The sequence below is a fragment of the Megalopta genalis genome, chromosome 5 (assembly GCF_051020955.1).
Source record: "Megalopta genalis isolate 19385.01 chromosome 5, iyMegGena1_principal, whole genome shotgun sequence".
Classification (NCBI taxonomy): Eukaryota; Metazoa; Arthropoda; class Insecta; order Hymenoptera; family Halictidae; genus Megalopta; species Megalopta genalis.
This window is the reverse complement of record NC_135017.1, coordinates 20,156,405-20,170,135: the sequence shown is the minus strand read 5'-3', so window position 1 is coordinate 20,170,135 and position 13,731 is coordinate 20,156,405. Positions and strand designations below refer to the sequence as shown.

The following is a 13,731-nucleotide window of genomic DNA, read 5'->3' as shown; positions in this document are numbered from 1 at the left end:
CGGTCTCGTATTGGTTCTCGGAAAACTTTGAGGAGTCGTAAAAGACACGCGACTCCGCGTACACACACACACACACCTGACGTTCAGGAAATCTTCCAGCGTTTTCCTTCGCGCCGCGCCGCGAAAGAAAGCTTGATCGATAGTTTCGCGTTTGTTTTTTTCTTTGCGTCGCAGACGTTGCAGTTTTGTCGTTTCGTCGAACGAAAATGCTCGAACTCGTTTGGAAAAGATCGTCCGGGGACAAGCGTTGAATTGCGATTAAAAATGCGATTTTATAGTAAAATTACAGATTATTTATCACACTTAATTATTATTATGCAATTATCACGAAATCGTCCAAGCTTATTTTTGACAGATTTATCGTCGATTATTAGCATTTGTTATATCAGTATTTGTTTCTTGTTCAACGACTTCGTTTTTTACCGTTTGCTTCATTCGATGCTGTTTGATTCTGTTCGGAGAAATCATTTTCCTGCGAATTTTATACAAATCGATGGACAATTTTGCGTAAATCGATGCACATTTTTACGTAAATCGATGACACATTTTCGTGTATTCTATTGTTCTTTTTTTTGTCGAACGAACAATGCTCGCCTCTTGGAAAATACGATTCTGATAAATACTGTAATTTCGTAATTATCTCATCATATTTTTGGCAGTTTGATTAACAATTGATTAGCATTTAGATAAATTCTAAACGCAAAAGAGCGAACGTAATATTATAAACTGCTGATTTCACCAATTCCTGACAAAACTGACCACAGTAATTTCTCCCGAATTCGCGCTCAGATCGCGCACAAAAATGGACAATTAGGGGAGAGGAGATACGATTATCGGTAACCATAAAATCGAGTTCATTTTCGTACGCGATCTGAGCGCGAATTAAGTAGAAATTACCGTAAATCGAACAAAAAAACAGTGAAAGCATTTAAACGACTTAAAAACGCCACAGCATCGGCGTCAATAAAAAAAAATAAAAGAATTGTCTATGCAGCTTCAACATCTCGCGATTACTTCGGTTTTGACGCATCGGCGTCAAAAAAAAAAAATAAAAGAATTGTCTATGCAGCTTCAACATCTCGCGATTACTTCGGTTCACATTCCGCGTAAAAATCCGCGGTCCGATCGCATAAAAAAGAAAGAAGAATATCGAGCGGAAAAGCTGCAAACTGCGAAGATCGGCGAATCGACGCGACGCGGCGTGCGTTTATCATTTCGTGCGCGGCGCGCGGCGACGAAGGTACGATTGTTTCGCGGGCGAAGAACAAGCATCCCGGTTCTCGGTCGAATTTCGTGTGTAACGGTATCGAGGATCGAAGTCGACGAATTTTTTCGTCGGGCCGAGCCGTCGAACGCGAGGCTCAGCTTCAGACACGAAACGATGATAGACACGTGCACGTGGACGTCAAACGTTCGAGCACGATAATACGGTTATCGGCGTACCTCGGGGAATTCATGCTTGTCCCGTAACAAAAAAGAAGAAAAATCTCGGATCGCATGTTCCATGGCTGCCACGTCCACACGCCACAGGCCCGGTGGCTCGCCAATGAGAATAATGCTTTTGTAAAACGAACATCCGCAAAGAAGTCCGCGCGCGCGTCCCGGAGAGAACAAAAGGAGGGCGCGCACGTCGCAGACAATATCGCGATTACGCTCAAATCAAGTACAATGGAGCGCGCTGGGCGTATAAAAACCGTCTCGGTACCGTCCTCCATCTTTCTTGTTGTTTTTTCGTTTCGTTTTTTTCTCCTCCTCGTCGTCGTCGTCGTCGTCGTCGTCGTCGTCGAGCAGACGAACCAACGAACAAAAAAAAGAGAAAAAAGTGACGAAGGAATTTATGAATACGTGACAATGGCGCGCAGATTGTATCTGCAGGCTGGCACGAAAAAAATATTATACGGACGAAGGTCGTGTAAATTGAAGCTCGTACGGAGAATGAAGACGGATACATAACGTGACCGGGCCGGGCTATTCGATTTTAATTTGTTTGCGTCTTTGTTCGGCGGAAGGCTGTTGCACGCCGGCTGTTATTAAACCGTGTATCAACGTGTGTCGGAGGAGGATTAACGTGTTCATTTGGTCGTCTCCGCGTTTATTAGGTTGTCGCAGATATCGATCGCACGACGCGCATGTTCTTCCATCAGAAATAAATCTTCAGCACTAAATCCACCGAGCACTGAAATCATGGCGACGACCAGAGTCCATTTCCGCAGAACTTCCGCCATTTTTGTTGCATCGCGCGCTTGGATTCGGTCGTTTCCCCGGGACGAATCTTCAGAATTTCGAGGACTTTGATGCATAAAACGCAAATCTGGCGAGTTTAACGTTAACGCGAATATTAATTGGTTTAAAAATGTGACCTGCGATTGGCTTAAAAATTTATTTTCACTCGATCGACGCGAGCAGCGAGTACATTCTCGTTCTGATTATTATAAAATTATTATATCGTTTCGACCCGATTTGTTAGTCGCAGCGTTAACAAAACATTCGCGAAAAAACACCGGAAGATTTGAGTTTCGGCCAGCGAGTTCTTCGACAGAGCGTACGACGCATCGGCCAGTGCGGCTGCACTTCATTTGAGAATTTAATTTTCGCGTACGCGGCTTTCGTATTAACTCGTACGCTCGTGTGGAACGATTAGTTAATGACCGTGACAATTTTCTCGTTGTCACACTAATTCCAGTTAGTTAAGGTCACGGCTTGGAAGCTTTCGGTTCGGTTTAGCAGCCGGGTATGTGCTGTGCGGTTTTCGCGGTGAGCATCGATGTTGGAAATACCGGGTTGAAACTGGTGTTTTATTGCGATCTTCTCTTTTATCGATCCATCGATTGGGCGATGCGACGATATCCGGTTACAAAATTGCTAGAACTAGTTTCCTTTTTTTTTTCGTTTTTTAATGTATCGTCGTGCGATTTGTATCGATGTCGCAATGTTCGTAATATAATGTGACTCGTGAAACAGTTTTTATAATTGTACGATTTTTAGTATTTCTTTGTGATTTAGTATTTCTTTAGTTTAGTATTTCTTTTGTGATGCATTCGCATTAATGTCGCTATTATGAGATAGATTTTGGGGGATGGTATTTTTTTCGTCACGTGTTGCCAGTAAATTATACAGTATATTGTACAATATTTTATAATTGTGTGATTTTTAATATTTCTTTGTGATACAATTTTATAGTTCATTCGCATTAACGTCGCGATTATGAAATAGTTTTTAGGGGGTGGTATTTGTCAGTATATATAAATTATACAGTATATTATACAATATATTATACTTCTTCATTATTATTTCAAAATTATTCCCAATTTCGAAACAGTAGAACGCAGAATGTTAAATACTTTATTTATTTTAATCTCACGTATATTCGTTCTAAAAATATCATGAGAATGTTTCATAATCACGTGTGTCCTGTTTCATTGATTATTCGATTTAACGTAGCTGGACAAATTTAAGTAACCATCAAACGAAAATATTAAATATAATAATAATAATAATCCCAGTTAACGCTAAAACTACCAAATAAGTCAAAACGACTGATATCCGATTTTTTTCTTCGACAATTGCCGATGTTATAAAAACATTTTTGTCAGATATTTTTATACGATCATATTATTGTAATAAAAATCGTAGGCAGCTCAAATAAATTCAGTCTTGCCTTTCTCATAAAACAATACGCATTAGTCACGTTTAGGGTAGTTCTAGCGTTAATAATTCGAGCAGCAGTTTCGAACATCGTGTAACAAAAGCAAAAATCCCTTTTGCAATCGTGTCAAACATTGAATTTAGCCCTCGGTCAAAACGACGAGACCGTCGACTGCAATTCCGACACGATGCGAGCGTTCCCTTTTTTCGATTCTCGTGTTTACCTTGCCAGAGCCCGCGCCGCCGTCGACGTCGCCGCTCGAAAACAGACGCCTGACGTTTAATTCACTAATGATAACGCGTATTGCGTTACAATCGGCGATAAATTGCCGCCGCGAATTCCCGCGTCGAAATGCCTCGTTCCCGATGTTGCGGAGTGAATCGGCGAAACGGCCGCCGAGATTGCTTCTAATCCCGATAAGCCGTTGATAAACGCTGGAACAATGAGATCATCGCCGCGAGGAAAAGTCGGGAAAACTGAAAACAGCTCTTGGTGACCGCACGCGAATCGTGGTCGACGTTCATGGCCGCCGTGATTTCGCTGATTTCGCAGAGACAACGGCACGATTCGTTCGATCGAACGTTTCCGTTCATTTCTCGTAACGGGGTGCTGAAGTTGATGATATTTTCACTTCGTTTTCATCGTCATCAGCGATGTTCTTGGACTCGCAATTATCAAACTTGTTGACAGAATAAATGATAATAATTAATACACAATGTGAATTAATACATCGAAATAAATTGTATGCAATTTATAGAATTAATTGTAATGAAATAGGTAGTAAATGAAACTGTACCAATATGCGTTAAACTTTACACGATCCAAGCGTAATAAATATTTAAATTTTATCGTTCTTATTGTCTAAATAGTTTATTCGGACAACACTGTTATTTTTAATGCTATTACATATACTCTCGTCATTCAAAGTGCGATAACTCAGGACAAAAAAATCCTACATCAACTTTTAGACAGTCCTCGTAAAGGGGAGACATTCCACTTTAATCTGATCACAGAAGGAAGTCCGAGAAAAAATTATTAAGCTCCGTGCAGACGTTCGGAGTCTGAGAATTTTTTGAAAATAAAAGTATCTCCATCTTCGTCCCGCATTCGAGTAAGAAAGCGTCGCGAAATAAAATTGAAACAGGGGTAAAAAAAGTAGAGTCTTCGCCCTTAAAAATGAGCAGAGATTCATCTCGGTGCGATTTTTTAAAACGAAGTTACAGCGATTCGGAGACCGGCAATTTTTCGGCAGTTTGTTGATCCCTTAACTTTGCTCGCGGGTGCATTTCGTCCGACCCTTGTAATCGATGACGTACGAAAGGAAACGGAACGAAATTATTCCAGCGAAATTCTTCCGGTGAGCACCTGCTCGGCGCTGTGCAGGAGCGGTGCACGCGGAGAGTCGCGCGATCGGTCGCGTGCGTGAACCCACGGGTGCGTGTAATCGCACGCATTAAAGCGGCCGCGTGTGTTCCATCAACCCCTCTGGTTCCATTACCGTTCCACGGGGGCGACGTGGCACCCGCCGATCATTCCCAGGGCCCCGTTTCGAAATTCTTTCGGCGACGAGCCGCGCAGGCCGGCCGATAATATGCAAATGTTTGCTCGCGGTTAAATGGCCACCTATTTGCCCCTGGGGGACCTCTAATTACGTCAACCGTCGTTTATAGTACCTATTAGGCGCACCAGATTTCTTCCCTTCCTTCGATATTGCGCTCCCTGCGCCGTCGAATTGCACGGAGCCGCCGAAAATTGCACGGAGTCATACAAAATTGCACGGAACCACCGAAAATTGCACGGAGCCGCCGAAAATTGCACGGAGTCACTAAAAATTGCACGAAGCTGCCGAATTACACGGAGCCGTCGAATTGCACGAAGCTACCAAAAATTGCACGGAGCTACTGAATTACACGGAGTCACCAAATTGCACTGATCTACCGAAAATTGTACGAAGTCGACGAATTACACGCAGCCGCCGAATTGCACACGGCCATTGAATTGCACGAAGCTACCGAAAATTGCACGGAACCGCCGAATTGCACAGAGCTACTGAATTACACGGAGTCACCAAATTGCACAGATCCACCGAAAATTGCACGAAGCCGCTGAATTACACGGAGCCGCCGAATTGCACGGAATCACCGAATTGCACGGAGCTCATGAATTACACGGACCTACCGAAAATTGCACGGACCTACCAAAAATTGCACGGAGCCACCAAAAATTGCACGGAGCTACCAAAAATTGCACGGACCCACTAAAAATTGCACGGAGCTACCAAAAATTGCGTGACGAATTCGCCAGCGAATTTCGTTGGATTTGTACCTCGATCACGCCTTCGAACGATGACATTGTTACAGACAGCACCCTCTCTTGTGAAACATCGTTCCCTGCACTTTTTCGAGGTCTAAATCATTTTCAGCGGAATGTCGTTGGCAGGGACCAAGCGATCCAAAAAAAGAGACAACGTTCGTTTAAACCGTGACTTCTTTCTCTGTCTCCCGCGTTGCGGTAACAGGAAACCGTAAATGAACAATGGTCTCGGGACCATGAAATTACCTAAAAATCCTCAGCGATCCCTAACGATCCTTAACAAAAAGATTGTTTCACTTCGCCTTCGCAATTCCTGTCCGTTGCACCTCCGTGAAGAATTTCCAATGGGAACAACCGATTCAGGGTAATGCACTGCTCGTAAAAGCTTTTATCAACGCTGCGGACAAGTGAGAATCATTCGAAAATTTATTTAGGAAATAAAGAATAATCTAAATAAAAAGAAAAATAGTAAGAATAGAAAATGCGAAATACGAACAAGTAATAAGAATATAATATAAGAAACACAAAAAATAAGAAAAATAATTAAGATAAAAATAATAAAAATACAGAATACCTTTCGTACACGACGTATAGTTAATTGCCATGATTCGGTCGACTCGCTATGTCGACTGGCAATGAGTGACGATGAAGAATAGCCCGCGGTCCCATGGTTAAATCCACCGCGGGTTTAAAAATTAATAAAACGGATTAGGCTGCCCTGCCCAAAGTTTATTTGCGGATTCCGTGTCGACTAGTTGTTCCCGTTCGTGCACTGCGGATAGCTCTAAATGTTAGCCATTAGCGGCCGTAATTGGTAATCGATGTCGCTCAGCCCGTTTCGATATTCAGTCCTATCAAGGAAGCTTGTCCTCCGATAACGAAACGCCGGCAAGAGCCTGCAACGATTCCAGAATACGTCGAAGACACGTTGCTAATCGAAATGCTGTTCGATTAAACCGTTCGAGTTCCGTTTAGCGTCGGAGATCGACAAATTTAGAACGGAAATTACGCTAATGTTCGAATTCGTGATGAAAATCAAATTTATGTACTCAGTTTGTAACAAAAATTAAATTTATGTATACAATTTATAACAAAACTTATACTTATATAGATAATTATATATATGTATACAATTTATAACAAAACTTATATTTATATAGACAATTTATAACAAAAATTAAATTTACTTACACAATTTATAACGAGAAATAAATTTATGCAGACAATATATAACAAAAATTCAATTTACCTTCAATACGAATAAAATGTTCAAACTAACCTCGTTTCGCAGTATTCCTTTAAAATTTCAGACAAAATCTGTCCTTCTAAAAATACGCATTGTTTCTCAATACAATTTCGAGCATAGCATCGTTCATTATCATATCAAATAGAATACATAAAGACCGATAATTTGCCGGCGATTTTACAGTTAGTAAACGCAACGTGGACGATAATTACAATGCGTTAACGTGTCAGAATCGAGTCCGAGCAGCCGGCGAAAAAAATTGCAAGATCGCGGGGCACTTTGATAGGACGCTAAGCGGCGATCGAAGGGGTTGCACGGGCTCTACCCCCGCGTCTTCGAGTCCCCGGGTTAAGCGCCGCCCTCTCGGCAGCGCGGTCAACCCCCACCATGGTCGAGTGCACGGTGGTGGGCAGGAGCGCGACCCTCGTCGATACGAGGAGGGCCACGATAATGCCATTTCGTTTGGCTACGCGAAAACAAGGGCCGCGAACGATCTCCTTTCCGCCGGGACACAGTTCTCGCCTCACCCTCTGCCGGCGGCCCGGCCGAAATCCCATCGATCCAACAATTTCGCGGCAAGGTGTTCCGAAAGTCTTCGTCAACCGAGTCCTCGGGCGGCCGTACGGAACGTCTTCGAGTGAACAGTGACCTCGAAACACGGCGCGCGCCGAGCGCGGAAGATAACGGCTCGATACTCGGCGAGTAAAAAAGAGCTTGTAAAAAAAAAGATCAAAGTGAACGCGACACGCGATGCAACAGAACGTTCCGGAGGGTTGGTCGAGGTGCTCGATTGGTTGATCAGAGCCGCGAGGCACCTATTCCGCCGAGAATGACGCGGTCGCCGCGGATCGAGCTGCCCGCAATTAGGATCGCTCCGGATCGATCCGATTAATTATGTAGTGATTCGGTGTGCCCGTGAACTCAAGACAATAACCGAGACGGCGATATCGAGGCCCGCGCGCATCGCCGACGCATCATGGAATTCCCATGGGCCCTGCAACACCAAGTCGTCGATCCAGTTCAAAATGGACGCGGCCATCCGGCCGAGCACCACGAGGACGCCGGGATTAATCAGGCAGCCGCGCGGAGATTACTGGCCGTAGCAGGTAAAGTTCGGTCGATTAGGATCCGGGGACCGGATCGCGGAGAAAACCGGTGCGGAAAATTTGGCAACGCGAGCTCCCCGACCGGAAACTGGGGCACGCTGCGAGAGACCGGTTGTTAAATATCAACCGCGGTTGCGTTCGGACATTTCAGGATTTCTTAATTGTAGAGACGGTTGTGTTGGTCTTGGGAACGATCGGTTTTTCTGGATCTTGAAACGAGAAATCTTCGAACTCGATGTCTTTTTGAAGTCGGCGACGCTGGATGCGGCGAAGCATTTAGGCTCGTCGACTCTCTTGTTAAAGAGTAAATTAGATTGACTTTTTTTTGCGGGCGACGGTTTTTATTAAATATTTTGTTCTTTTTATTGTGTTATTGTTATTGTTATGAGTTTGTTTATTTTAGCGTGCTCGCGTCAACTGCGAACTCATTAGCGACCGCATGGTTTGCAATTAACAAGCTGTGTGCGGGAGAGGAAATTAAAGAATTAATTTTTTTGAATTAAAGATGGTATTAAATATTTATGCTAATATTTATATTAATATTTATACTAATATTTGTTCTAATATTTATACTAATATTTCTTCTAATATTTATACTAAATATTTGCAAAACTGACAATAAGATCCTAATAAATAAATATATAACAAGGATTCTTGATTTTTAGGATTTCACAGAGGGATTCTTTAAGATATAAAATTATATTATTTGTATTAATTAAATTATAAAATTAAAATTTGTAATCCAATGATTAACGTTAATATTGATTAGAGTTGGGCAAAAAGTAATTTGGTTATCTATATATAATATAAATATATATAAAAACGAGGCGCAAGGCTCGAATAATCGCATCTCCTCTTCTCAAATCGTCCATTTTTGTGTGCAAACTGAGCGTCAATTAGAGAGAATTTATTGTGAAAGGTAGGAACAGTTCTGTTGGCATTGTATTTTTGTAAAATTACAATCAGCATTAGAACGGATCCTGTGCTCTCGCGTTTACCACGGTTCGTAAATGCTTCTGGGGAATTAATGCCAACGAAACAATGGTGAAATGGGCCTCCGCCATCCTCTCTCTCTCACTCTCTTTCTCTCTCTTTCTCTTTCTCTCCGATTATTAATGGGACTGTTTTTATTGTTATCGAAATGGCCATCAACGGAAAACGGTAGATCCGTCGGAATGCTTCCGGGAAGTGGGTAATTCGGGTTTTAGAAAATCAACTATAACGCGACGTCGCGGTTTCTTTTTTTTGCACGCGGCGAACGATTGCAACACGCGAAATAGAATTAAAAAGTCTGCAAGGAAATGATTCTTTAACCAATTAATTTGTCAGTCGAATTTTCCAGTGAACGAACTCTCAGGGGCGGCAGTTACTTAGGGGCGGCAAAGCCCTGTCAACATTGTCTGCCAGTAATTTTAAAAATCTCGAAAATATATATTTTCATAGAATTTTTTACGGAAAGTTCAAATACGTAGCAATTAATTTTATAGCAATTAATAATCTTTCACGTAAAATATTTTGTTCTCGAGAAAATCGTTGGAGCTTGAAATCCACGCCCTCATCTTTTTTATTGTCGTGAATATACAATTTCCATAGCATCTTTTACAGAAAAATTCAAAAATACGTAGCAATTAAATTTGTAAATAAATCTTTCACGTAAAATATTTTGTTCTCGAGAAAATCGTCTGAACTTGAAATCCACGCCCTTATATTTTCTATTGTCGTGAATATATACTGTGAAAAAAGTGTCAACTTCGAAACTTCATCTATGCGGAAGTTACGACGTTTTTATTGTCAATTCTATTTGCCATTCGAAACGCCAATTTATCAAGCTCCGCGGATCTCGCGCGCGTTTCGCATTGATTATTATTTTCCATCGAATCGAATTCGAAATTGCCACCGCGTGGACACAGACTCGATACCGTCATTAATCATCACGCGACACTGTTTCAACACCGGTTTCCGTCGGCGCTGAGTGTTTCGGGGAGAACGTGTCGCGATCATTTATCGCTCGAAATCGTTCGGATTGCGTGTACGTAAGGGGTGGAACACCTGTCGGTGGTCCGATCGTCCCACCGTGACCATCTAATTACCGTGAAAACAAAAAATAAGTTGCATCGAAGCTCGCGCGCCCCGATCGTTTAGGTTTATGTAGTCGGTAACTGCGACTCCGCGGCAGCTGCGCGCTCACCCCTACCGACAATTAAGGGGTGAAATCGACGATCCGGCCCTATTAACTTCCTCTGTTTAAACGGCCTTCCGGTCTCGGTATCATACGCGATCGAGTCTCACGGGTCAGCTGGTTGAGAAGCGATTTCGTGGACAATTACCCTGCTGCACAGTTCAACACGCGCGCACACATAACCGCGGCTCTGGTGACAGGTGATCGGCGAAGTTTCAATGCAGGCTTTATGGTTGAAATTAAGTCGTTTTTTCAGACGACACTCGCCTTCCTGCAAACGACATTCACGAGTTAAATTCCCTTCTAATGAATTATTTATAATCTTTCTATTGAATTTAATATATTTGTATTAGTTCTTTTTATTTGCTTTATTTTTATTTCATTTGTATTTTTTTGTACATGACTACTGAATATTTATGAAAGTTAATTATTTCTAATAAAATTTGTATTCTTTGAAGTATATAATGACGTTATTTTAAGTATAGATAAAATACTGTGAACGTAAAAATTTAATTACATTTACGTACTACTGAAGACTTACGAACTTTAATTATATCTAATAAAATTCACATTGTTTTAAGTATAGTATAATAATATGATTTAAAAATATTATAGAATACTGAATTGAAAAATTGAATGACATTTTTTGCACATAATTATTGAATATTTATGAAGGTTAATTATTTCTAATAAAATTTATATTCTTTAAAGTATATAGTGATATTATTGTAGGTATTACAAAATATTGAATTTAAAAATTGAATTACAGTTTCGTACTACTGAAGATTTACAAATTATTTCTAATATTTTTATAAGTGTAGCATAATACGATTTAAAAATGTTATAGAATATTGAATATAAAAATTGAACGACATTTTCATACAGAATTCTTTCAAGTATCTATTAACGTTATACGAAGTATACAATATTGAATTTGAAAATGGAAATAACGAACGGTCAACTATGATCCGTCTTCTCCGTGTTCGACGACTTCTTTAAGATAAAATTTCCTGGTCGAATAGGTGACGTTGTAATTCGCATTGCAAACATATCGTTGAAGTAGACTTTATACTTGTGCACACCGCTTCATCCGCATTGTTTGCAGAATAAACAAAAGCAAGATTCACGTAGACGATGCTTGAACGCGTATTTACGATCGAGACAATTTCGAACGAGATTTTAGTTCTCCAAAAAAAAGAAAACACAAGAAAAATTGCTATTTCGAGACCGCATCGTAAGGAACGGGGATTCCTCTGTTGACAAAGCGCAACGTCCTTCGTCCCCGTTGATTTTATATGCAGATTCAACGGGAATGAAGTCATCGAGCAGAAGATTTATTTGCGTTGATCGATCGAAGAACTGCTGGAGCTACGATCTCTCTACGTTAGGAAACGCGAAGTCTTGTTTACACGAAATGATGGTAATGTGTACCGACTCTTCCGTCACTCGAAGGTCGGTAGGATTGTTCTTCTAATCACTAATTTTCACTGTCGTTAAAGCAAACTGTGTACTTTTCCAGAGACCGTCGATATTCGTCGGTAGAAAACATCGTGGGTTCGGACGGACGTGATTTTTACTCGAAATCTATTCATTTTTACTGTGAAAGTTAAATTATGTTAGGACTAGGTTAGACCAAAAGCTTTAAAATACGATATTTTATAATTAAAAATAATTAATTTTATGAATTAAATACCTTTCGGAAAGAGATTTCAGTGAAAATAAGTGTCTGTCAAATTGATTATCTGATAAATTATCCACGCTTAAACTTCTAGCCTTTACTTAACTATAATACTAATAAATAATAATATAAATAATAATGTAATAATATAAATAACAATACAATAATATAAATAATAATCTAATAATATAAATAACAATACAATAATATAAATAATAATCCAATAATATAAATAATAATCTAATAATATAAATAACAATACAATAATATAAATAATAATCTAATAATATAAATACCAAAAATAAAATAACCTCGAAGAACTTAATTTTTCCAAACATCCGAAACTCTCCGGTCTGCAAATAAATATTATTAATCACGCAAATAAATTCTCTTCGTCCTTCCGCGTTCGCGAACAAATTAAAGCAGAATATCAAAGGATAACCGTTGAAAATAATGTCCACAGCGCGGTAATCAGCAAATCAGGAAAATCACACCTTTCGGAAAGAGATTTCGCTGAGAACAAGTGTCATCCGTCTTCGAAATTGGTTGTCCGATAAATCCTCCACGTTGAAACACGTACGCGCAGAAGCTGTTCGACTCGGTGGCCCGACGGCTGTTCCACGGGAACGCGAACTTTAGTCACGGCGATACGCGAACACGCTTTCTTCTTGTTACTTTTCGTTTCCATTGTCATTATTATTCATTTGCTGTCGGCGACGATTAGCATAATTGCCGGTCCGCGCCGGGGAATATCGGGAATCGAGAAACGGAGCTTTTTACGAGGCCGAACGAAAGTGAGCCAATTTTCATAGACGCGACACGGCTCGGGCCGCCGTTTACGGCGCATTTCTATTTGCTTTGTCGGAGAAAGTCGGCGTGGTAGTACGCAGCCGCGGCAGCACACGGTGAACCTTTTTGCATCGTTTGCGACCTGATCAACCGAGTCGCAGGCGAAGTCACAGCCGCCGTTCCCGAGGTTGAATTAAAACGGTGGCCTTTCCTGATGCACAGGGTGTCCCAGAATTATTGTACAAGCGAGAAATGGTAACCCGAAATTATTTGACAAGCGAGAAACGAGAGATTCCTCGGGTCATTTGCAGAAACTTTTTCCTTTGCGAAAATGCGATCCGCGGCTTCGTTTGCGAGTTATCAACGAAAAACGCCGTCCAATGAGCGGCGAGCCACCGAGCGGTCGACGCCCAGTTCCGCCGATTGGCTCGGACGCCTCGCGCCAGCTGATCTCGCGTCAGCCGATCTCGCCGCTCATTGGTCACCGCGTTTTCGTTGATAACTCGCGAACGAAGCCTCGCAGAACATTTTCGCAAAGGAAAAAGTTACTCCAAATGACCTCGGGAACCCCTCGCTTCCCGCTTGTACAATAATTTCAGGACACCCTGTATTCGTCAACGATCCACCGGGAAGTATTAACGCGCAACGCCGTCTTCGTTGCGCACCGTGATCGATCAACAATGTTGTCAGGCGAGTTTTACCGCGCGCCCCGCGACTTTGCATGCGGCACCTCGTGATCGTAGCACATATTCGCACGTTTTCCTTTTCGCGAAA

General features: G+C 41.4%; 1 protein-coding gene across 9 annotated transcripts in view; it reads left to right on the top strand.

The window, feature by feature from the left end:
* The window catches only part of LOC117219770 (myelin regulatory factor homolog 1), a 97,280-nt gene that overhangs the window by 45,916 nt on the left and 37,633 nt on the right, over positions 1 to 13,731 (top strand). For 2 of the 9 annotated variants that reach the window (XM_033469190.2, XM_033469191.2), the window contains exon 1: positions 3,777 to 8,311. The exons of 1 other annotated variant lie outside the window; for it this stretch is intronic. In XM_033469190.2, the coding sequence (XP_033325081.1) occupies positions 8,182 to 8,311 (130 nt within the window). In that variant the 5' untranslated portion in view covers positions 3,777 to 8,181. Of the gene's footprint in view, positions 1 to 3,768; positions 8,312 to 13,731 lie in introns of those variants that run through there. 6 more of the 9 variants (XM_033469188.2, XM_033469187.2, XM_076522327.1 and 3 more) reach the window with 6 other exon arrangements.